Genomic DNA, 22,919 nt, shown 5'->3' with positions numbered 1-22,919 from the left:
TGGTTATTACAAAGCAGAAAAATTTAAAAAATAAAAATTCTATTGCAATATGTAGAACCCCTCACAACAAGAATTCGCAAAAAAAGAATCTTGGCCTCATAGCAAGATGTCCCTGAACAACAAAGTTGTTTCCACTTGAATTCAGTCATGACTCAGTATTTGGCAATGTTTAATTCTATTAATTGCATATATTTATTGCCATTTATTGTAACCTGTTAAACTTGTTTCATGGTAATATTGTACACTAGAAACCTTAAATTATCTCAAAAGCTTTGAAGTATTATACTGAAACATTACTGTTATTCACAAATACATAATTATAGGTGTTGCACCAATTTTTAAAAACTGAAAAAATAGACTGAAAAAATAAAATCCTAAAGGGAATAATGGAGAAGTGAAAAAAAAAGGTTGATAGATAAACTCTGGGTTATTAAACTATTATTTCTTTTTCAATGGTAGTAGATTTAAAGTCTGTTTTCTCTGTGTATTGCCATCAGTTCTTTAGATTAAATTAATTTTCATTCTTTGGGTAAAAAATATTGTTCCTATATTTCAAATTATTTTTAAATTTCTCTTAATATTTCTGGCACTTATCTTTAAATCAATGTACATATGGTTAATATCTCTTTCCATAATATTACCTAAACCTGCAGTGAATCACATTTGTATCTTCTCTTTCAGTTCCCTCTGTAGACAAAGATTAGTGAAGGATTTTAGAATCCAGCTTCAATGAGCTTCTATTTAAAGGATAAGGCTGAAGGAAAAATCAGAAATTATTTTCTTTGCCACTTAAAAAACATGTGTGTTTAATATAAGCTACTTTCTTAGGCTTCTTTTGTATCTAATTAAAAGAGAAATATTGCTGAAGAAATTGTGTCAATCACTAACAAATATCTGACACAGTGGTTATAATCCCTCTTTAAAAAACTGACTTACTGATAATACAGAGAACCTCAAAGACTAGGCTTCAGTTATGTAAAATGAATCAGTTAATCCCACACCAAATTAAATTTTAGAAATCACTGGTGGTCCACTAAGGTATTTAAATAGAAGGTGGAATTCCGCTCTCAAAAGCTAAGTAAAGTTACCTGAGTAAATACAGGCTGATAAAAACTAACAAATTTCCTGAACCCCATTTCTCTCATTAATTAGATATCCCGGAACTATAATTAGATGTCAGACATATAGCTCACATGCAAAACTTTTATATGTAGACATACACTTAGTCTCTTAAACTGAAGCTAAAGCTAATTCTAGAACTATTCTTACTGTAACCTTTATTGGAAGATTCAAAAGTAATCTGTTAATTCCATTCAGATTTTATAGGCATCACAGCAGAGAAATGCAGAAAATGCAGAGAGGTGTGATTACTCTCCAAATACTTTTTCATCCCTTTTTTTTTAATACAGCATACTTATATTTGTATATTTAAAAGGAAATTAAACTAGATGATTTGCATCTACATGATTTCTATATGTCTTACCTGTAAAATCACGAGGACACAAACACTGAAACAAAGGTTGTTCTCTCAGTTGACTCATATCAATGCAAGTTGCTCCATCAGAACAATTATTTCGGTAAATTAAACATGCATTTTCAGCAAATTGGCAAAATTCTCCTGTCCATCCAGGTGCACAGAGGCACTAGATATAACAAACACACAAACAAACAAACACAGAAAACTCAAAATAAAAATGCAATGTGAAAGTTTGTAGAATTTTCTTTGGGTTTTGTATTTTACTACTGAGTAAAGGTGTGGTAGAATGCAGAGTGTTGCACTCAGTTGAGACTATTCCTCATGCCTATATTTGCAGACGATAAAACAGTTGAGAGGCAAAACTCATCTACCATGTCTGTTGAAAAATTGTGGGGAAAAAAGGATATGAGTTGGGGGAAATGGTGAGATAATTACTGAATTACTGGCTGTAAGGGATAAAAATGCGAACAGGAGAACTGAGTGTGCAAAAAGATTTTAAAGGGGTAGACATGAGGGAGAAATTGGGCAGTGATGATAACAAAGCCTGAAAGACAAACACTGTCACCAACTAGTAATCACAAAACAGTTCAGGGTTTCTGTTACACATGCAGACTCTGTCAAATAAAATAAATCAAAATTATTTGTTCAGAGGAAATGGGAAGATCTGAAGCTTATATTAGCTTCTCAAAAGAGTCCTGTGAAACTCATACAAGTGCTCTGATTAAATATAATTAATAGAAACTTGCCTTGGATCCCATTAGAAGGGCAATAAAACAGTATAGCCAACAGTAGCATGCAAGTATTTCAGAACACTGGAATGGTATACCAGATTCACAATGCACAAACATTTTACGTGAGTATGTGTGCACATGACCACCAAAGACAGAAAGATGCATTGTAGTGACTCATACAAGTAAAAAGATAGTAGCCAAAGAACAAGATTAGCATAAAGCACAGAAAATAGGCAGAATATATTGCTGACTACAAAAAAAAAAAAAATACTGTAAAAGCCCCAAGGCAAGTAGTACCAGGAGGAGACCATCATTTTTGAAGGGCGGGGGAGTGCTTGGGGGGAGATAAAATATTGCAAACCATCAAATCTACAGAGGAAGGATGGAGACAGAAGACAAGCTCAATTCAGTAATGACTTCTCTCATCAAAGAGCTCATGAGACAGATTACCTTGACCTTTGTTGTTAAGTACACCAGGGACCACAGCCGTCAGCACTAACCCTTCGGTACCAGCTCCACAGCATTGAGTGATCACAGAGAATTTAGAATGCAAATGTTACAGAGTAACAGTAGGTAGGTGTACTGACAATGCCTAACAATCTTCAAAACTAGTAGCATTAAGTATGCTGTTTGTGAATTAATTCATTCAGGTTTGTTTTAAAGTTTAAAGCTGGCCCTACCTCTCAGTCTTTTAAGCATTCCCTTTACAGCAATCTCTGATTCCCTATCTGACATATATATTTTGTAAAAATGAACAGTACTTAGGTGGTCAAGTGAAAGCTTCAAGGGAACTGCACTGATGCAAATCCCTTACTGTGAGTCTCTGCATTCAATGATTGAAACAGCAGATAACTAAAGCAGATTGCCATCTCCAAAGTGACCTAGCTGTAAAAGGAGCATGATAGCCTATGGAATAAGTGTGACTTATCTTCCAAGGCCTGGAAGAACACAATGTTCTCCAGTAGCTGTATATTCCTTTTTATTTTCTGCATTTTTATTCCTGCATCACTCTGTTGTGACAATGCCCACACACATCCCTGACATTTCCTGATTTCCTTCCCCTCGATCTCCAGAACACCTTTCACTGCTATGTACTGTCCTTGTCCTTGATGTTATGTTTGGTTAAATATGACACTACTAAGTGAAAGGTAATAAGAGGTAAAAACAAGAGGGCATGTTTTAGGTAACTGTATATATGGATTTGTCTATCTTAGTCAGTTCACAAAGCTTATCTCAGGCAAACCTATAGAAACATGATTTATCCTATATGCCAATATATTTTACATTCATAGGACTCCAGAATTATTTAGGTTGAGAGAGGACTTTGAAGGTCATAGAGTCCCACTCCTTGCTCAGAGAAGGTCAAATTTTCAATGCAAGCTGGTTGCCCAGGATCTTGTCTACTTGAGGTCTGAACATCTCCAAGGATGACAATTCCACAGTCTTTATGGGCAACTTGTTGCAGCACTTAAGTACACTCACACTATATTATGAACAATTTCTTCTTACTACCTAGCCCAAAATTTCCTTTGTTGCAACTTCTGCCAGTTGCCTCTCACTCCAGTGTCATGCACTTCTGAGAAAAATGTGGCTCAAGCCTGATTGTGATCACCCAGTGAGAAGATGAAGAAAATAATTATGTCCCCATTCAGCTCTCTGTTTTCAATGCTTAACAAAGACAGATCCTTCACCCTTTCCTCATATGCTGCAAAGTTTTCACAATGTTGATAGCTCTCTGCTAGACTTGTTACAATTTTGTCAGTCTTATTTTTTGTACATTGAAGTTCAACACAGGAAGCTTATCAAGTGCTGAGCAGAAGGGACTGATGACTTAACTTGACCTGATCTCTGTGCTTTTACTAATGCAAGCCAGTATTAGATGAAGCTACCTACACTTTATCATGATTTGGTTACATTGGCCCACTCTCTCATCTTCTATGGATGTATCCTGTCAAGCCCTTTGAACATTTATAAATACCTTCATTGCCTAATGGTCCTGGTTGGCATTTCTCTTTAACTAATAGTATTTCATTCCTCTAAATTTTTCCACCTGGCACAGGACTTGGGAAATTTAAAAGCACATAATATAAGTGAAAACCAGAGCACAGACACTGGATGTCATCCACCTCATTCAGCAGTGGGCATACATTTTCCTCGATCTCATGTTTTCTGCCACTGTACCTATACAAATTTATAAGAGTTTCTCCTTTATGAGTATTTTTCATGAAGACCCATTTGGAAATTCTCCCTGACTAGACTCAACCTTTTACCTACCCAGTCACTAAACATTACTATTTATTGGTAAAAACTGTTTAGCCAGTATCTTATTTCTTTCCATGTCTTAAGTCGATTCTGAAAGAAAGAACTTCAAATAAGTTCACTGAAGTCTAGTCCCTATTTCTAGTGGATACATGTTAACTTAAAAAAATTTGTTCTCAGAGATGGAATTATGACTGTAGTTGTGAAAACTACATTTTCCTTTTCCTCTAGGAAAGTGACTTTTCTGCACCTGCAGTGAAAGGTATTGCTGTCAAGACAGCATTCAGGACCTGAATGACTATTTCCAGACTATGCCTGAATCATTTTGAGGATAATTGAAGAACAAGTCTTAGGGATGTTTAAGCCAGCACTTTCCACAAACAAGCTTAATTGTAATCACCTCCATGGCATACTGGTATGATAACCTTTCTTTTTTTCCTCCACAGTTTTCACTTGCCTGGTAAGATGGTTTGCAAAATGAAGATGTTCATGTGTAGATTTCTTTACCCCTTTTAAAGTACATGGAGAAAATTCCAACTCAACCCAAAATTCAGGCATTAAACTGGGTATGAGTGCTTTCAATTTTTGATTTAACTTACATTATTCTGTTATGCTGTTAATTCCTATGCTCATATTTCCTTCTTTGCCCACTTCTCCCTGCTACCCCCCATTCCACAAATATAATCTGAGTTATGTGTACCTCCTTAGAAATGTTTCTATTTTCAAATTTTTCTATAGGTATTTTTAACATTAGGAACTAGAGTGACTGGTTTGTGACAAAAAGGCTTCAAGAACTCTGAACATGCTGCTAGGCTAAATGCTTAAAAATAAAGAGTATTTTTATTTTTCTGCACTGATGGAGCTCTGAAAATTATTTAAATAAAGAAAATAAAATCCTTAACTTAATTTAAAAAAAAATTCTGCTTACATATTTTTGTATATAAAGTTCATTCCTAACTGAATTTCTAGAAGTCACTCACAATGAGAAAAATAACTGCAAGAAATATATAAAAATTTAGCTCGTAACCAACAAGTGTAGCTTCTTAGTGGATTGAGGGATTTATTTGGGGAGAATGTTTCACTCACTTTCTTATTTGAACTGATAGCTCTTAAAACTTTATAATATTGATAATTAACCTACAATACACCAGGGCACATAAGTGACTTTAAACCTTAAAAGAGAAAATTAATTGGTCCTAACTTATTATATTTGTCAAATTTGCAGACAACACCAAGCTGAGCAGTGCAGGTGACACACCTGAAGTACGGGACATCATACAGGGTGCTGAACAAGCTTGAGATGTGGGTCCATGAGAACTCACAACAAGGTTCAACAAGGCCAAATGTAAGGTCCTGCACATTGGTTGGGGACACCCCTGGTACTAACATGGGCTAAGGGGAAAGGGATTGACAACAGCTTGGTAGAGAGGGTTGGAGGTTAGACGAAAAGCCACACATGAGCTAGCAATGTGTGCTTGCAGCCCAGAAAGCCAAATGTACCCTGGGCTGCATAAAAAGCAGAGTGACTAGCATGTCAAGGGAGGTAATTCTGTTCTTCTACTATGCTCTGGTGAGATCCCGCCTAGAGTGCTGCATCCAACTCTGGGATCCTCATTACAAGAAAGCCATTGAAGTTACAGGAGTGGGTCACCATGGGGGGCTACAGAGGGCTGGAGCAGCTTTCCTAAGAAGACTGGGTGAGAGAGTTTGGGTTGTTCAGTTTGGAGCAAAAAAGGTTCTGGGAAGATCTTCCTGTGACCTTTCATTAAAAAGGACTGTGGAAAGATGACTGGCTGTAAAATTAGAGGAAGCTGAGAAGTTATACCCACATCCTGAAAGAAGTTAGGTATGGCAATTATAGGGTAAATTACAATCATTTCTCCCTGGGTGGAATGCAGTTGGCATGCTCAAAACCTATTCCATGATAATTCCCGATACACATGAACTGGAACTATAGGCACCTGCTAAGGGGGGTGGAATGGAGGGTGGAGCAGAGTGGAGACACTGCAGCCAGGCGCTGTTGAAATCCTTGCAGGGAGGGGAACTTGGTGGTGCTTTGCAGCTGAGAAACTGTACAGTACCTGTCAGCCAGGGGAGATAGGGAAAGATATCCTGCTGCTGAGCTAGCAACTCTGGAAAAATCTCATTCCTCTGATGAACTTGGTTTATTATAGCCTGATTGTAAGATCATTGTGCACCTTCACAACAAAGTTATCCCCCTCCAGCATATGACCCCGCCCCACCAAGGTGTGTGCTATTTTTTTTACTGTATCTTTAAAAGTGAAGTGACAGAATTTTACACAAATCAGTAACAAAGGTATGTATGACTAGAGTTACTCAAGCTCCACCTAAACATAGAGAGATAGTATAAAAACAAGTAGACAATGGAGGAAAAGTTAGGTAAGACTCTATCATAACTCCTAGGATCAGTCAATAGGTTGAACCTGTCTTCTCCCCCATAGGGACACCTATTGGATAAGAATTGTACTCTGTCCTTGTTGAATGTTTTTATTGCAGATCTTACCTTTTCTGTGTATTGCTTTGAAGATGTTTTTGCAGTCAGATACTATCATTGAAAATCCTTGAAACTTAACCTTTCACAATTTTATATTAATAAGGAATGTTGGTCTGTGAGCTGTTGGTGTGAGTCCTTCACAGGCACTGGCAGTCACTGGCAAAAGGCAACATACTCAATGCAGTGGAAGACCCAGTGAGGGATCACAAGGTGGGAAGGCCTGCTGAAGGGCCTCCCTCATGCTGTTGGTGTGTGCCCCTGAATGAGTGTCCAAGACTGAGCACCAAGATGTTTCCTATTACCATCCGAGTAGCAGTTGCATCTGGACAGTTTTCCTTATCTCCTGTTAAAGGGCCCATCAATGTCTTGCCACATGACTCAGAGATAGCACTCTCCAGGAGCCAGTTCTGTTTAACAGGTGATTAAGAACACACCTTGTGACTCAAAATAACATCAGCCCATTGTGAGATGCTCCACCCAGGGAGAGAAGCTAGGCATTCCCACCTGGATAAATCCAGGGATTTCTAGACAGAAAAGCAGCCTTTCCATAGGTTTCCGAGAAGACACAGCAACCACATCTGCCACTCCAATTTGGACTGCTACCAGCACGCTGGCCAGGTTGTATTCTGACTTTGTCAGTGGTCTTCCTTTTGTATCATTGCATGTATTTTTGTCGGTTTTTTTTTCTTTTCCCAATAAATTGTATTTCTGACTTAGAGTCTCTCACTGGTTTTGCTTTCAAACCAGAACAATGAGTCAATCAAGCCATTTTCCAATCTAGCTGGACTGCTCAGTGAAGGGTCCCCATAATGGGATGCTGATGGACAGGATGGACACAAGGGTCTTGGCTTTTCCGGGGTGCTAACAGACAAATTAAATACTGAGGGCTGAGTAAACTCCCCACACCAAGGGTCGAGAAAATCTCCCCTTTCAACATGACAAAGGCTTATAAGAAGGATGGGGACAAACTTTTTAGCAGGTTATATAGCAATAGAAGGGATAATGTTTGTAAAGTAAAAGAGGGTAGATTCAGTTTAGATAAGAGGAAGAAATTTTTCACAATGAGAATTGTGAAATGCTGGAATAAGTTGGCCCGAGATGTGGTAGATGCCTCGTCTCTGGAAACATTGAAGGTCAGGTTGAATGGGACTCTGAATAATCTGACATAGTAGAAGATGTCCCTGCTCATTGATAGGGATTTGTACTAAATGACCTTTGAAGGTCACTTCAAACCCAAACCATTCTGTGATACTATGATCTTTGATATGATGTGCTCCTTCATATGAAACCCTGATTTTAGGTAAAAACAATTAGGGGTCTCAGCAGAAATATGTCACAACTTGAATTAATTAATTATTTAAATAAAAATTATATGCTTTCATTTCTCAAATATGGGTAAAACAAAATTATGGGTAAACCAAAGTAGAATTCTATCCATGTACATCTCATATAAAAGGTAGGAAGATGAAGTTATCTTTTGTGTCGTTTGAGCAGGTGCCATCTCTCTTTACATATAACTTCATAAAATAATGAAATTTTATTAATATGTAATTATAACATAAAAAGACAAGAATGTGCATTTTTTGAGTTTTTGGTAGCAGATGACAAAAGGGCAAATATTGAACAGTGAAAAATAATCATCAAGAAGCTCAAGCTAGAAACTTACTGTACAGTGTTGGAAACAGCTCCCAAAGACACCACAAATTTATACAGCACATGGATAATGTGTGTCTGATCTTATTGGTATTACTAAAGAGGTAAAAAATTATTATAAGTTATGTGCTTCAGAAATACCTACTGCTGAATTGGCTGAGTGAAATTTTATGGACTCTTTCTACAGACATTTTCCTTATCTCAAGGGGCCAGCTCCTTATTAGATAGGGAAGTCAGTGAAGAAGAAATTTGGCGAATTTCCGTGTCTTTGAAAAGTGGTTTAAACTTGAGCACAGGCTTGATTCTAACTTCACAGAGGTTGCATTTAAAAATAAACCAGAATATTTCTGTTGGTTACATCTGGTGTGCTTCGATGTCCATTTATATTTAATTATATGCTCTTTTACCATATAAACTCAGATCCATTGTACAAAGATATCTGAAATGATAAGATGATAACAGTTTTAACTAAATATTTTTCATTTAAATTTTCTCTTCAAAAGAAGGGCATTTAGTTTATTACATGAAGATTTCTACTGTTTATTAACTTCTGTACAGCTCAGAGATAATTAGCAGCACATATGAAATGTACCTGGGGTGCTTTGATGGTGTTTATTTCAATAGAATAAAAAAAGTAGGAAAATTAATTTTGATAAAGTCCAAATTAAACACTGAAGAAGGAAAAAACTGTTTAGGATATTTTAAAATTTATGTGAACTCTTCTGTAGAATTACTGCTACTGTGTGAAAGAAAATTGACTAATTAACTTTTGTAAAACTAGCCCCTAATGGAAGTATCTGACTTTGAACTACTGCTGTTTTGAACACTCAGCTGGAAGGACAAACACAGGAGAGACATCAATAGAATTAATGATAGTGGCAAAGTGGCTTCACAAAGATGAAACTATAATGTTCTCATATGGTCCATGGGGAGAAACAGTAGGAGAGACTGTAGATTTTTTTTTTTAAACAGGAAAATGACAATAATCTATTTGATATGTTGTACATAAGTATAAAAATCCCATCTGAGAGCAGTAGACTTCACAGTGCCAATGTTCATTGGTTCTAGCACTGGTTGTAGAGCTCTTATAAATATTCATAATAATTTTATCACTCTAACTGCTTTAATATATAATATACCAATTATATTAAATATTTGTTTCTTTATGGCTTTTTATACTCAGAAAACAAACAGTGAGAGATGCAGTGCAGAGGACTTTAAAAAAACCCCAGTGCATTTTTCTTAAAGAACTGAATTTGTTAAAAAAGGTAACATTTCCTCTCAGCTATATTGCCTTTTAGTGCTGGATATGTGATCTAGAAGTTATTTCTCCTCTCATGCAATAAACAGAAATGGCTTCTCTAAGAATAAGTTGGAGGCCTGTTGCCACATATGCCCCAGCACATGCCGCAGTTGAGATGGCCATGGTACACAGAATATCGCCACGCAACTTCAGGAGGTTTTAAGCATTTGCCCATACAGAGCAACACCATACCACATCAGAAGACCTCAGGCACCCACCCATACAGAGTAGCACCATATCATATCAGAAGGCTGCGAGCATTTGCTCCTTTTGTTCTTTAGCCCAACCTTTTATATCCCTCATGTTCATGCATTGCATCTGTGCGCACTCTGTTCCCTTTGGTGATTGTCTCATTGCTTTCAATGCTGCTCACCTGCTGTTCACAGCTTGGGGTGAGGCTCGGCCACAGCCCCACTCCCAGTTACCACAAACTGTATCTACAGAGGCCTTCTTAGGGCTGTGAGATCTAAGCAGTATGACATAGCTCCATTTTGGAGATTATTGCCAATTCTGCATAGAGGTGCTTTGCTTCTCGGTTGTAAGTTCCGCCAGACTTCTGGGATAAAGCATTATCAAAAAGCATTAGGACTGAGAGTGGCCTCTCAGGGAAAAGTTTACTAAGAGGACCAGAGCAGTGGACTTTCCACAAAGGTTTTCCAGGCAAGTCTGTGGAGTTTGGCACTGCTCACTGCTCTTTTACAAAGAAGCAATTTGATTCCCAGCCTGACAGCTGGCTGATGGGCCTGGTTCTGCACCCACAAAGGCAAACTTCATCTGGAAGGGGTCAAGCCTGGACCTCTGTCTGCCTGATTGCAATTTCTGTACATGTTCTGCTGAATGAAGGCCACAAATCAGCTTGACATGGGGAAAAATCACAGGAGAAAGAGATGTTCCCTCCTCTATCCTCCTTCCCACATTGCCTCAGAAGGAACATATTATCTTTGGTGAAGACTGTTTTCTTCACCAAAGAAACTGTTTTCTGTTAGTATACAGTCTCCTGCTTTGCTAGAGAGCACAGTAGTCTTTGGGTAGAACATATTTGCTGGGGTTTTTATCTTCAACCACAACAGTGTGGCCCATGGCGTTACTGATTATTAATGTATATTTATAATTTTACTTTCTCAACCATATATCCTCTTGGTGCACAGTTTATTGTTGAAATAGCTCAGATGCACCATGAAGCTCCAAATATAAAATCTATGGCTCCATTATATGGATGTGAGATCAAAAGAGTAGAACATGAATAACCACAGAGCCATCTGCAGGGTAAGTTTTTAGATACCACTCTTTTCTATTATATTAATTTTTGTATCTTCTTACAGTGAATCATACTATTAGATAAACATTATTAAATGTATGTCCATATAAGAAAGCAAAAATTCTGGTGACTGGAGAACAATTTTCTGAAGGGAATTGATAGGAATGGATCTGTTATCATTAATCAGCGTTCTCCAGGCAAATTACTTGTAGAAGTTAAAACCATTACTTCTTTTTCCTTAGCTTCACTCTCCCTTAAAAGCAGGATCTACTTCCACTGCACTGTAGGAACATTAGTTAGAAATCAGCAGCATTTGCTGTTGTTCTTTCTGAGGGTACCAGGCAATTTTTCCAACACAAAATTCCACATGCAAGTGTCAGTACAGCTTCTCAGAGATATTTCAAACATTTTCTTTGAATAGCCAACAGTAGGTGTAGTGGTAAAACCCAGAATGATAACAGAGATTGTTTTCTCTTTCTTTAATGCTGCCCTAGTGTGCATTTGCTTGCCAACACAGTTCTGCTGTTCATGCAATATGTATAATTTGTTTAGACCTTGTCTCAAGTGTAGTGCTGGCAAATGGAAATAGACCTTACAATGACATTGCTTCCTCTTCATCTTTCAGCTTCAGTTTTTGTGTCTACATAACTCAATTTCTTTGCTAGCTGTAAGCACACAGCCTTACACGAATCAGTGGTCTGTCAGGATGATGGGAGAAAGGCATATTGACAAAATAGACTTGGATATACTATGCAGACCATATAAGTTGAAAGATAGTTGCTTGTAGCATAGTTAGGCAAAAAAAAAAAAAAAAAAAAAAAAAAAAAAAAAAAGTATTTTTGCACCCTACCAGAAGTGGAAAGCATTTTTAATTTCCATGCCCTTCCTATAGGAAGTGTGTGGCAGATCACAAATGGGAGAGTGCATAGCAACCACTTTAGACCTGAACTTTCTTGTCCCTCAAATGTACTTCTGTAGGTAATCATAAGTGACCTGTAAATTCTGTCATTTTTATGCAATTCAGTGGTTTCTCCCTAGAAAGTAAAGACAGCTAGTATGCCAAAGACTTGACAATTTTCATACCTCAACTTTCCCATTATCATGTTTTCAAAACTGTGCTCCTTTCTAGGCTTGTAAACTCCAGTAAACTAGAGATAAATAGATAGTAAGGTACCTGATCCACCCTTGGGACCTAGAAGAAAGCTTTACATCCACAAGTGATTTCTTGTTTGTGTACTCTCTTTATCGGCTTTCACAGCCCAGTCTGTGCCAGAGGCTTTACTGGAGCCATTCTAAATCACTGGGTGAACCCTACTCAAGCCACTCCATACCCTGAGGTGGTTAGCATCTGGCAGCAGTATGATTAGCATGAAAAAAACAACAGCTCTTTTTTCTCTATCACTTGCCTTTTGGGCATTGCTCATATTTTCCCTGTCTTCAGGTAAAGATAAGGAAAGCAGTTATCTACAGCCATAAATTGTTTAAGACAATCAGATTAAAAGCAATGAGAAAATACTATCAGCTGCAAAACAAGAACACGACTTTTCACTTATAAAATCCATTTAAGAAAAAGAAAAGTTGCCAGGAGAACAAAAAAATCTATAGAAAGTGTATCTGTGGGCAGATGTTTAAAAATATTTTTAAGAAGCAGGTTATTGTATTGTCAAAATAATGTAGTTAAATAGTTTTATTGAATAAAAATCTGCTGTAATCTGCAATTGGTTCACACATCAGTAATTGTATAAGTATGATTTCTGCTCAAACTGTTTTGATTTATTTCTTTTCTTAAAACAGTGCCCCCTGTCTTCTCAGTAGGTGGAGTTATTTATAATAAAATATGACAAACCAGTGCATTAGTTAAAAACTTTTCTATGGTATGGTTATAAAAAAAAAGAAAGTGCTATGTTATATTTTCTTTAGAACTTTTATAATTTCTATATTCATTCTTAGAAGTAGTTCCAACATTGCAGCTGCAAATCAGGAGGAATTCAATAGCAGACTTCTTGCAATAATCGATAAATTAATGGTAAGTAATAGCATTTTTAATATCAGTACTTTTTGAGAGAGGGAGATCTGCTCATGTTCAAGAATTGTGTTTTTCACCTGTTAAAATTATATGTCCAAATGATAACCATATTTCTGTAACTGAGTCAAAGCTGCAGTGTTGTCTTTTTGTGCTTTAGAAACCAACAAGGTGAACATCATATCTTATCTTCTTCAGAGCCCAAATAAAATGAAGGGATTTATGTTTTCACTATTCATGACAACTTTGGAAAATTTAATCCTTTTCCTAACCTTTTAATACCAGTGAAATGTGTGTGCTGCATTGACTACTAGAAGCAATCCACAGTAAGGCCTTCAGCCTTCTGTGGGAGTTATGGGGTTTGGATCCCACAGCAGTAGATCTTCATGAAATTTAATGTCTGGTGAAGTTATTCACAAGGACAGGACAGATGTGACCTGGCACTGATCTGATGGGAAACTGCTGAAACACAGCATTAGACCATATTACCTAAAAAGCTTTTGAAAATGCTCCTGCTGTAATCAATAGTACATAGAAGGAGCAGCTGCTCAGAACCATGCATAATACTTTTATCACTTTGTTGCTAATGTAGCTTCAAAATTTTTGGTACCAACAGTTGAATATTTTAAATACAATTGTTCCTTTTCTTTTTCTTCTGAGAAAAACTGGAAGACCACAGACTGTTTTAAGATTGCAAATCTATATGTACTTTTGAGAATATTATTTTAAATTATTTATTTATTTTATTTCATAAACCTATTTTTAATAGAGTTTTCCTCATTTGCAAACTTTTTTAAAAACAGTTTAGGTGATATAGCTGTCTATGATGAGCCTTCATGGACAGTCAAAGAAGTATGACTACTGAAAAATGCTTCTATATATACAAGTGCTTGTTTTTGACTGTAGGGATTGTCTTTCTGTCTTCATCAATGGTGCAGTGTCACATTTTAACATTCACTTTGAGCTAAAAGTTGATTTCTTTGTCACTGACTATCAGGAACACTCATTACTGTACAATTCATATTTTTTTTTCTATGCATACAGCGTTGAATTTGCCTCTCATAGAATGCATGTTTTTCTAAAGTAGTGCAGTCCACCTGGAAATACTTATCATATTTGTGTATTATTAACTGCTCTACCATTTTCTGTGGCATCTGCATACAGAGGAGAAGGAGACCCCAGAAACTACAGGCCTTCAGTTTATAAGGGAACTATTGCTCAGGATTACAGGAAGAGATTATTTTTCCTCAATTTGGAGTGAATTAGGTTTGGGAGCTGATCAGCCTGTGTACAATGACCATAAAAAAATCAGAGGGACAGGCAATCATCAACCATATGAAGTTTAACAAGGACAAGAGCCAAATTCTGCACCTTGCTTAACATTTTCAGAAGCAATTTAGAGAGTTAAAGCAAGCAGGTCTAATATTTTTTTTCCCAAACTGTCTGTTGGAATGAATGTCACTACACTACAGTTTCATCATCAAAGTTTTAAATTTGTATTAATTTTAAACATGTTTATGTGTAGATAAGTCATTTGATTCTGGTTAAAATAATGGCAACAGATGATCTTAATTCAAGCAAAGTATTTTTAAAGGCTGCAACACAGCTGTGATTATCATCTTTGTGGGAAATGACACTGGACCACAATTAGTTATATATTCTTTTTACTATAAAAGTACCCTTCAGTTATCTAATTTGATATAGTACTAAACATGATCTCAGTAGAAAAGTAATAAAAAAATCCATACTACCCAAGTGAACTGCCCTTGTGGTATCGATTAAAGTAAATAAAACCTGTAATATTGTGCCCCTCTTGTCTCTTAGATTAATGAACGCATTTCAAGTTTGCTTGTCTGAAGCTTTTATACTTTGGAACACTGAATTAGTTTAACATGTATTAAATTACTTACAGTGAATCCTCCAATTATATTAAGACACAATCCTTCATTCAGACAGTTGATGCTGAGCAGCCTGCAGTAGTCAATTATTTCCTCACAGTTCTTTCCAGTGAATCCTGGCATGCAGCTGCAAATACACCAGTGTATTTTAAAGAACTTGCATTTTAAAAGTTAATTGTATTTAATTATGTTCCATAATTCTATTAAATTATGTTCTTGCAGTAACAAAACAAGTCTCTTATGTTATTTAAAATAAACAGAATATGCTTTCAAGAAATTAAAAATCCCTTGCATGATTCTGAATAATTTTGCTTTTTCATAAATAATTTCCTTCATTGATTAAAGTATTTTCACACCAATATTTCATATAATCTTCCAGGAAAAAAAATCTAGAATGAGGTAATATTTAATAAACAGTTATAGACAAGGTAACAAGATTTTGGAAAACTATTAGAAAGGATAGGTAAATTGAAGCCTCAGAGAGTTGTTTTAATATAAAAATAAAAATGTGATAAGTGAGGCATAAACATCAATCATTGCTAATGAATAAAGAGTAGTATAAATAGTAAATAATGACATGCTTAATTATGTAAGTAACAATCTAGAGACAACAATGCATAGTTGTTTACGTGCTTGCTTAATTGTAGTCCAGTATTTTCTTTAAAGAAAAAAACTAGCATTCAATTTTTGTGACTGTTTGTTAGTTCCATGTGATGCCAATGGAGTGATGGATAACTCATTTCTGTAAAAGGAACTGTACAAATTTCTTCTGCTTCCTGTCAGCACTTACTATTAGTAGGAGAAAATCCTTTCCTAATGTAGCCTCCCATGTTAAAAAAAATTCTCATACACAAATAAAAGATATGCGATTCAAATGGATAGTAAAGAAGTCTTATTTAAAATCAATAATGGAACAATGTAGAAAAATATTCGAATACTTATGTCTTTATAGATAGATAATCCTTGAAAAACACTCTCACTATGTTCTTACAGACACAGTGTCTAAAGGCCATTTCTGGTATCATGGAAAGAAAAGATTTAAGAAGAGAAAGAAAATGGCCAGTTAGCTGAAAATTTGTGTCTGTAAAAGAATCCAAAAGTAACAGATGGGAATTTCTTTAGCTGTTTCTAAGAGGTAGTTTTTTTCAAATTATTCAGTCCAGAAGCTGGAAATTATTAAGATTATACAGAATTGTTTCTGGTTTTCCTATGTTCTTGCTCCTAATAGATATGAGATCCAGATGTATTGCTTATGTTTTCTCATTTAGTAAAAAACAATCCAATTCCTGGTTTCAAAATTCATGAACTCAGTTACGCAGCATACTAGAGTAAGGGGTATATTAACCACAGCAACTTCTTGGGCAACAACATTCCATAGAAAGCAACTGAGTTAACTATGCTTTTTAAATCAGTTAAAGATGTTTGTCTGTGGGTATGGCTCTGAGTCCAAGGAATGCACAGACACATTTAGCATGTCCAGAAGCTTAAGACATTTATTGGTCTTAGTTAAGTGTTAAACTGGATGGATAATCAGAAATCCCTGGAAACCAACCACAATTCATGCATAGGACCATTTGGGCAGAGGTAAATGGATATAGAAAAACCTTCTGTAAATGGTTATATGCTTTGAGGCTGGTATAGACACAACCATATAAGAACACTTTAAGCAAGTTGCAATGCACCACATAATCCTCACCTTCCTCTTGAAAAAGATGCTACATGCATTCATATTTCTGCCATTTCAAGTACTTCACTTCAAAATTCTCGTGAAGTCTATTCTTAACAAAGTTCTAGTTCATGTATTGTAGTTAAAAGGAGCTTTTCATAATAAAATCTACATATGACAGGAACGTAAAGTAATAATAAAAAAGGTTTTGTATATTTTCTTATAATTTATAAATAACATCTAAAACCAAGTTCAGAGCAACTCAATTACAATATTTGTTTTTACTGATGATTTGACGTGAAAGAGTTCCTAGATTTTTTGCTTCAATCTATGATTATTTCATTAAATAGATAATTTAGAAAGACAATTTTAGAAGTGGCTTCTTCTAATTTTTATATTTGCTAATTTTATGGGGGTTTTTTTTGTTTGTTTGTTTGTTTGTTTTTATTCCTGTTTTGCAATAAACATACTAATGTCAGGAAAGGGAAATGAAGTTAACAGGAAAAAAGAGTTGACAGTAAAGTTCCAAAGATGGCACCAACAGAATGTATTTTCTCAGAACAACCTTTCACATTTTTTGTGACCTTTTATTATCATAAAGTACATGGATAATAGAAGAAGATAGAAAGCAAACAATCATAGTTTATTTTGATGGATATGCTTGTTCAGTGCCTATTTGAATTCACTTTAAATTTTGACATTTAAGAAAAAATGCAACTATTAGATTCTTAGCACAAAGTTGTGTGTGATATCAAGACTGAAAGGATGGAATTAGAATAGAACATAGTCATATATCATAATTGAAGTGGGGAAAATTAAATTGGTTCTATTTTGTTATATGTTTAGAATGGAAAACAACTGCTTTTCCAAAGAAGGAAGGATATGTTGAGAAGAAGCTGGGATTGTGTAGGATATAAGAATGTAGTTTGGGCATAAGGAGAACAACATAACATAGGGGAAGCAAAATAGAAAGTAATGAACAAAACAGTTCAATTCAGCTATTATTTTAACTTGTACATGCATCTGACCTAAACACCATTACATTTATTTATGATGTTAAAATGCTATAGAAGTGAATCATGTTGCAGTATGACATGTAGTATTACACCAAATGTAGTATGAAACACATGCAGTTTATTGTGGAGTGACTAGACAGAGATATAACATACAGTATTTGACAATGATTACCAAAAATTAATGAAATATTCACTTAAAATGTTGATGAGCAGCTACAAATCTCCCAAATTAAAGCAACATAATTAATGGTAGATTTCCTTTGGGTAAAGTGAATTAAAACATGAATCACAAGCAGAAAGTGTCCAAGCCTGTGATTTTAGAAAACTGAAACTGTCTAACCACTGTTCCTATATGTCTTCTGAAATCCTCTGTTATTCAAGTAGTTAATGCAGAATATGAATTCAAAAAGAAAATTTTGAATTCTTAAAACAGTGAAGACTGCTGACTGTTGAACTTCTCTATCTGTCAACACCTCCTTTGCATTTCAGTACTCTGGCAAGATTGCAGCTCTCACAAACAAAACTACTGAATGTGATCTCCTTGTGAAAAATATGTAATTCATACTACTTCAAAATGCTTTCTCTCACCTAAGTGCCTTCTTTCAAGTAGAGAGGCATAAATACTTATATTAACTATTTCAGGTTAAGTGGTGGAAAACTAATTTTAATTTCACAAAAAAATGAGAAGAATATTTTTTATTTATTAAAAAAAATCAAAATTATTGCAATCAATAATTGAAGCCTTTGAGGACTGAATGGCATAACTAAGGCAGAACACTGGAGATTTTCAACAAGCAATTGGACAGGGTACTCAATAATTTCATCTAAAGTCCCTTTCCCATGAAAGGTTGGACCAGAAGACACTTCAAGGTCTCTTTCAACTTGGGCTGCTCTATGAGTCTCTGATAGTATTGTATATTTATTGTGTTCTAATATTCTGTGATTGTATTGTAACCCTCTGCCTTTGGACAAAGAAAACTGTGAACTTGTGTAGGATGTGTCAAGTCACCTGTTCTGGATATTTCTCTGTGGAAGATATGAGCCACTTTCTGGAATTTTCCTCCTTCATCAAGAATGTCTGGTGGACAAATTGGTTGCCAGGGTTGACTGTGTGGATTGAACACTATTCACAGCATTCTTTCTAGGTTGTCAGTTCCCTTTTAGAGTATTCTTAATGTTAATGAGCTTATAACCCACCCCAATGTAAAATGGTTTCTTAATTGGCCATTTTTATGTTCTGTTATACTGATCTAAATGATGATTTCCATGCTTATTCTTCCATGATATTTTCAAAGGAAAGATAGCTTAGCCACAATGTTTTCCCATAGACATTTTTATTAAACAATTCCTATGGTACAATGAGGTTCCTCGTACAGACCATTTCTACAAATACTTTGTGGAATTATAAATTATTCAATATGTATAACAGGGCCAGGATAATTTTTATGACTTCTTTTTTGGTTTGGTTTCTGTTAATAAAGGCAATATACATCTGGATATTAATTGTTCATATTATGCATATTTTTAAATGCAAACTTCAACACATTTCATACTAATATACACATATTGTGGGAAAGACTAGCTATATAATAATAAATAATTAGCTTATATTTCGGTTTAAAGAATTGGAAAATGAATGATCACTGATGTTCTGTGCTTTACATATCTGTATGTGAAGATCTAACTGTATATGAGCTTGCATATGTCTGTTTGTATGTACATCTGTATTTAGGAGTGAATAAGAATGAAATTGTTAGGATTTTTTTCTTTGGGAAAGTGTAAACATTTCTACTTATATTCTTATTCAAGTCTTCTCAATTGAATCTCTGCTGATGCACTGTAACTCTATGTTCTATACTTTTATATTTTTTTAACTTTCTAAGTTCATTAATAATATGTTGTCAGGCTTTTTTTGTATCACAGCTTTCAATTTTCTGCTTTTATGAATATCCTAAAATTTAAAAAATGTTTACTTCAGTAATGCTTATCTGAATTTACTCAGGCAGCAAGATAAAAGCCAAACAAAGGGGAACAGAATAAATTGTATTCCTTACTGACATAGAAAAAAAAAATCTAAAAATCTATTTAAACATGAAATTAAATTATACATTGGGTCACTTCTGGTATTTCCCAATGGATAATTTTTAGTGTGATCTTTCTGAATTAAACAGTTTTCATATGCTGCTTGACGGATCAATTTAAAGTCTACTAATGCATGTCTGTGAACTATAAATTAAATAAGTTCCCTTATCTTTTCAGTAACAACAAAAATTTCATGCACCCTGAAAGGGAGTGGCACATTTAATATAACTGTCTCAATTGTCATCAGTGTTTTAAAATTTATATATATTTTTAATAGTATTAATAATGAAAACATTTATAGCCCTTAAATGCTTTAAATCCCTTTGTATCGCTCCCGGAGTTTACAAGAAGCCTAACAGAATAAAGTACAAAAGATAAATATGTATTTTTAAAATCAGAAGTTTATAGTTTTCTGTGTTCTCTGTGAATGATGATGTCTTTTCTTTCTGTAGACTGTGTGATATCATCAAGTGAACCAACAAAGTACTGAAATAAACTAATTTCCAATCTTACCGGCAGTGATAGTTTTGCTGGTGAGCTACACAAGTTGCATTATTTAGGCAAGGCAATAATTCACATGGATTCAGTATTCTCTCACAGAACTTGCCAGTAAATATTGGCATACAGATACATGCCACATCCTATAGAAGAGAGGGAAATTAGAAATAATTATTTGTTGTACCCAAAGCAGTACAAAATTTCATGCTTATGATGTTTACATCCATTACTAGAGAGATCCTAACTAGGACAACTTTTCATTATACAAAGCAGTCTAGTCTCAGATAGGTTGCAAACTTAATTTAGGACAAGTAGAACAGGCCTTGCAGCAGAGATTATGCCATACTTGAGTTTGCTAGATGGAAATATACCAGCTTTAAAATTGCTGTTTCTCATAACTGAATCAAGAAGGAGTTTTATAATTAATTTGGGGTTTTTTTTCTCATTTCTGATTTTGTTTCAATGTAATGTTTGCATCTTTTAAACACTAACAGTACAAAAGGTACATCAATAACCAAACTGTCGCTAACTAGAGGAGGAAAGAAAATTATGGATAACTATTTTATCCTTTAAGATAAAGCACAGAGTCTATGCTTCACTTTAAGAGTGAAAGACATCTGTCAGTTACTGCAATCTCTAATTTGAACAGTAAGAAAAGTAAGTTATTGTACAAAACAAAATGTTTCTGAGGGCTGACAGTCCCACCCATATTTTTCTATACTTTTCATAGGCCTTTTGAAGTCAGAAAGTAAAGGAAAAAGTAAAGGGATTTGTTCCTCTAATGAAATTGGAAGTGGTTAGGTGTTTCTTTAGAACTGGTCTTAAAGGTATAATCAGGAAACTTCAGCTCCCACTGAGACATTTCTATACATGTGAAACAAACTACTACAACTGTTTGTTTACTGCATAAAATAGTTTGTGCTAGTATATCTAGTAGACCAAATATTTAGATAGGTTGCATAGCTTAGAAATCTATCAATTTATTCAGCAATTTAGATGTCTCTTTTTCTCTCTGTGTATGAATATGTATCACTGCTATATGATACATAAGTGCTAAGCTTTTGAACTAAGCTTTTGAACTCTTTCACTGTTTTGATTCTGTACAATCACTGCTATTTGCAATAAACATGCTAATGAAAGGACATCAACAATTTATTTTGACATACTACCAGGTATGACTTTATTCTTAAAACTTCATGACTTCTGCATGAATTTATTCTATTTTACAAAAATAAAAAAGAAAGAAAAAAAAAGGAATTAAAATTTCATGCCACATGAAAAGCAAGAACAAGACAATAACTAGTTAATAAAGATTACATGGTGCCTCATGTTTGTGTCAGATTATTTTATTAGGGAGAGGAAAAAAGAAATAAAATAACATGGGTAGTTTCTTAAGTGATCATCATGCAATTGACTTGAAATGGGGAGTTTGGGGGTTTTTATCATAAAAACATTATAAACAGAACACATTGAGAAAATGCTGTTTTTTCATGAAGCATGCAAAACTAGTTAAAAATTTACATTGGAATTAAATGTTTTGACACTTTCATGGAATAGATCCTCCTGTAAGGTATGTCAAAGCATATGGATGACAGGAAGGTGATTAGAAACAGACAATATGTCTCCACAAAGGGTAAATTATGTCTGACTAATGGTGTCTTTCAATGATCTAGTAACTCCATTGATGGGTAAGGGAAGAGTAAGTGATAACATTTGCCTTGACTTCTGTGAGACCTCTGACATCACCCCACACATTATCATTTTTGCTAAATTAGTGAGATAGGAGGAAAGTTGTAAATGCTTCATCCCTTGAAGTGTTCAAGGTCAGGTTGGATGCAACTTCCGGCAACCTGATCTAGAGTAAGAGGTCTCTGCCCACTGCAGAGATGTTGGAAATAGATAATATTTAAATGTTCCTTCCAGCCCAAATCATTCTATGATGCAATGCTGTAATTCTATGATTCTGTTCAAATAGGGATCTCTAACATTTATACTTACATTTGGCAAATCGATACATGTACCTCTGTTCTGACATGGCCTTGAAGAACATTCATTGATGTCAATTTCACAGTTGTGACCAAGAAAACCAGAAGGGCAATTACAAACATATCCAGACTGGTTATAATGGCATATACCTCCATTCAGGCATGGCTGAGAGGCACAAGGATGACCAGGTTCCTCACAAAATGGACCTAAAATAAATAAACATAAAAAAAATACAGTGTTGGAGTGATGCTTGGCATGCTCTTTGACATTACTTTTTTACTATGTCATGTTTCCGTATTATTTCTCGTTGTTGTTGTTGTTGTTGTTGAGGGATTGAGAGTCTTTTATTAATTGTGTGTCTCTAATTTTTTTTACACTGTGAAGCTCCAATTACAGCCTGGGACATCTGTAAACTATCACCATCTAAAAGCAAAGAATTTTACATATTCCCAAATGCTTTATTTGTTTTGGTCAATTAACATAGTAGGAATCTCTGGGAGCGAGTAATCCCATCTGTAGCAAAGGAAGGATGTGATTGAAGCCATGGTCCTGTA

General features: G+C 35.1%; 1 protein-coding gene across 1 annotated transcript in view; it reads right to left on the bottom strand.

Moving 5' to 3' along the window:
• Positions 1–22,919, bottom strand: part of EYS (eyes shut homolog) — a 723,820-nt gene that overhangs the window by 649,991 nt on the left and 50,910 nt on the right. The window contains exons 4-7 of the mRNA XM_053938438.1: positions 22,378–22,571; positions 20,395–20,522; positions 15,130–15,244; positions 1,484–1,643 (exon numbers count right to left, since the gene is read on the bottom strand). Of these exons, the coding sequence (XP_053794413.1) occupies positions 1,484–1,643; positions 15,130–15,244; positions 20,395–20,522; positions 22,378–22,571 (597 nt within the window). The remainder of the gene's footprint in view (positions 1–1,483; positions 1,644–15,129; positions 15,245–20,394; positions 20,523–22,377; positions 22,572–22,919) is intronic.

Source organism: Vidua chalybeata, chromosome 3, assembly GCF_026979565.1.
Source record: "Vidua chalybeata isolate OUT-0048 chromosome 3, bVidCha1 merged haplotype, whole genome shotgun sequence".
NCBI classification, from domain to species: domain Eukaryota; kingdom Metazoa; phylum Chordata; class Aves; order Passeriformes; family Viduidae; genus Vidua; species Vidua chalybeata.
The sequence above is the reverse complement of the archived record's forward strand: the minus strand, read 5'-3'. Positions and strand labels throughout refer to the sequence as shown.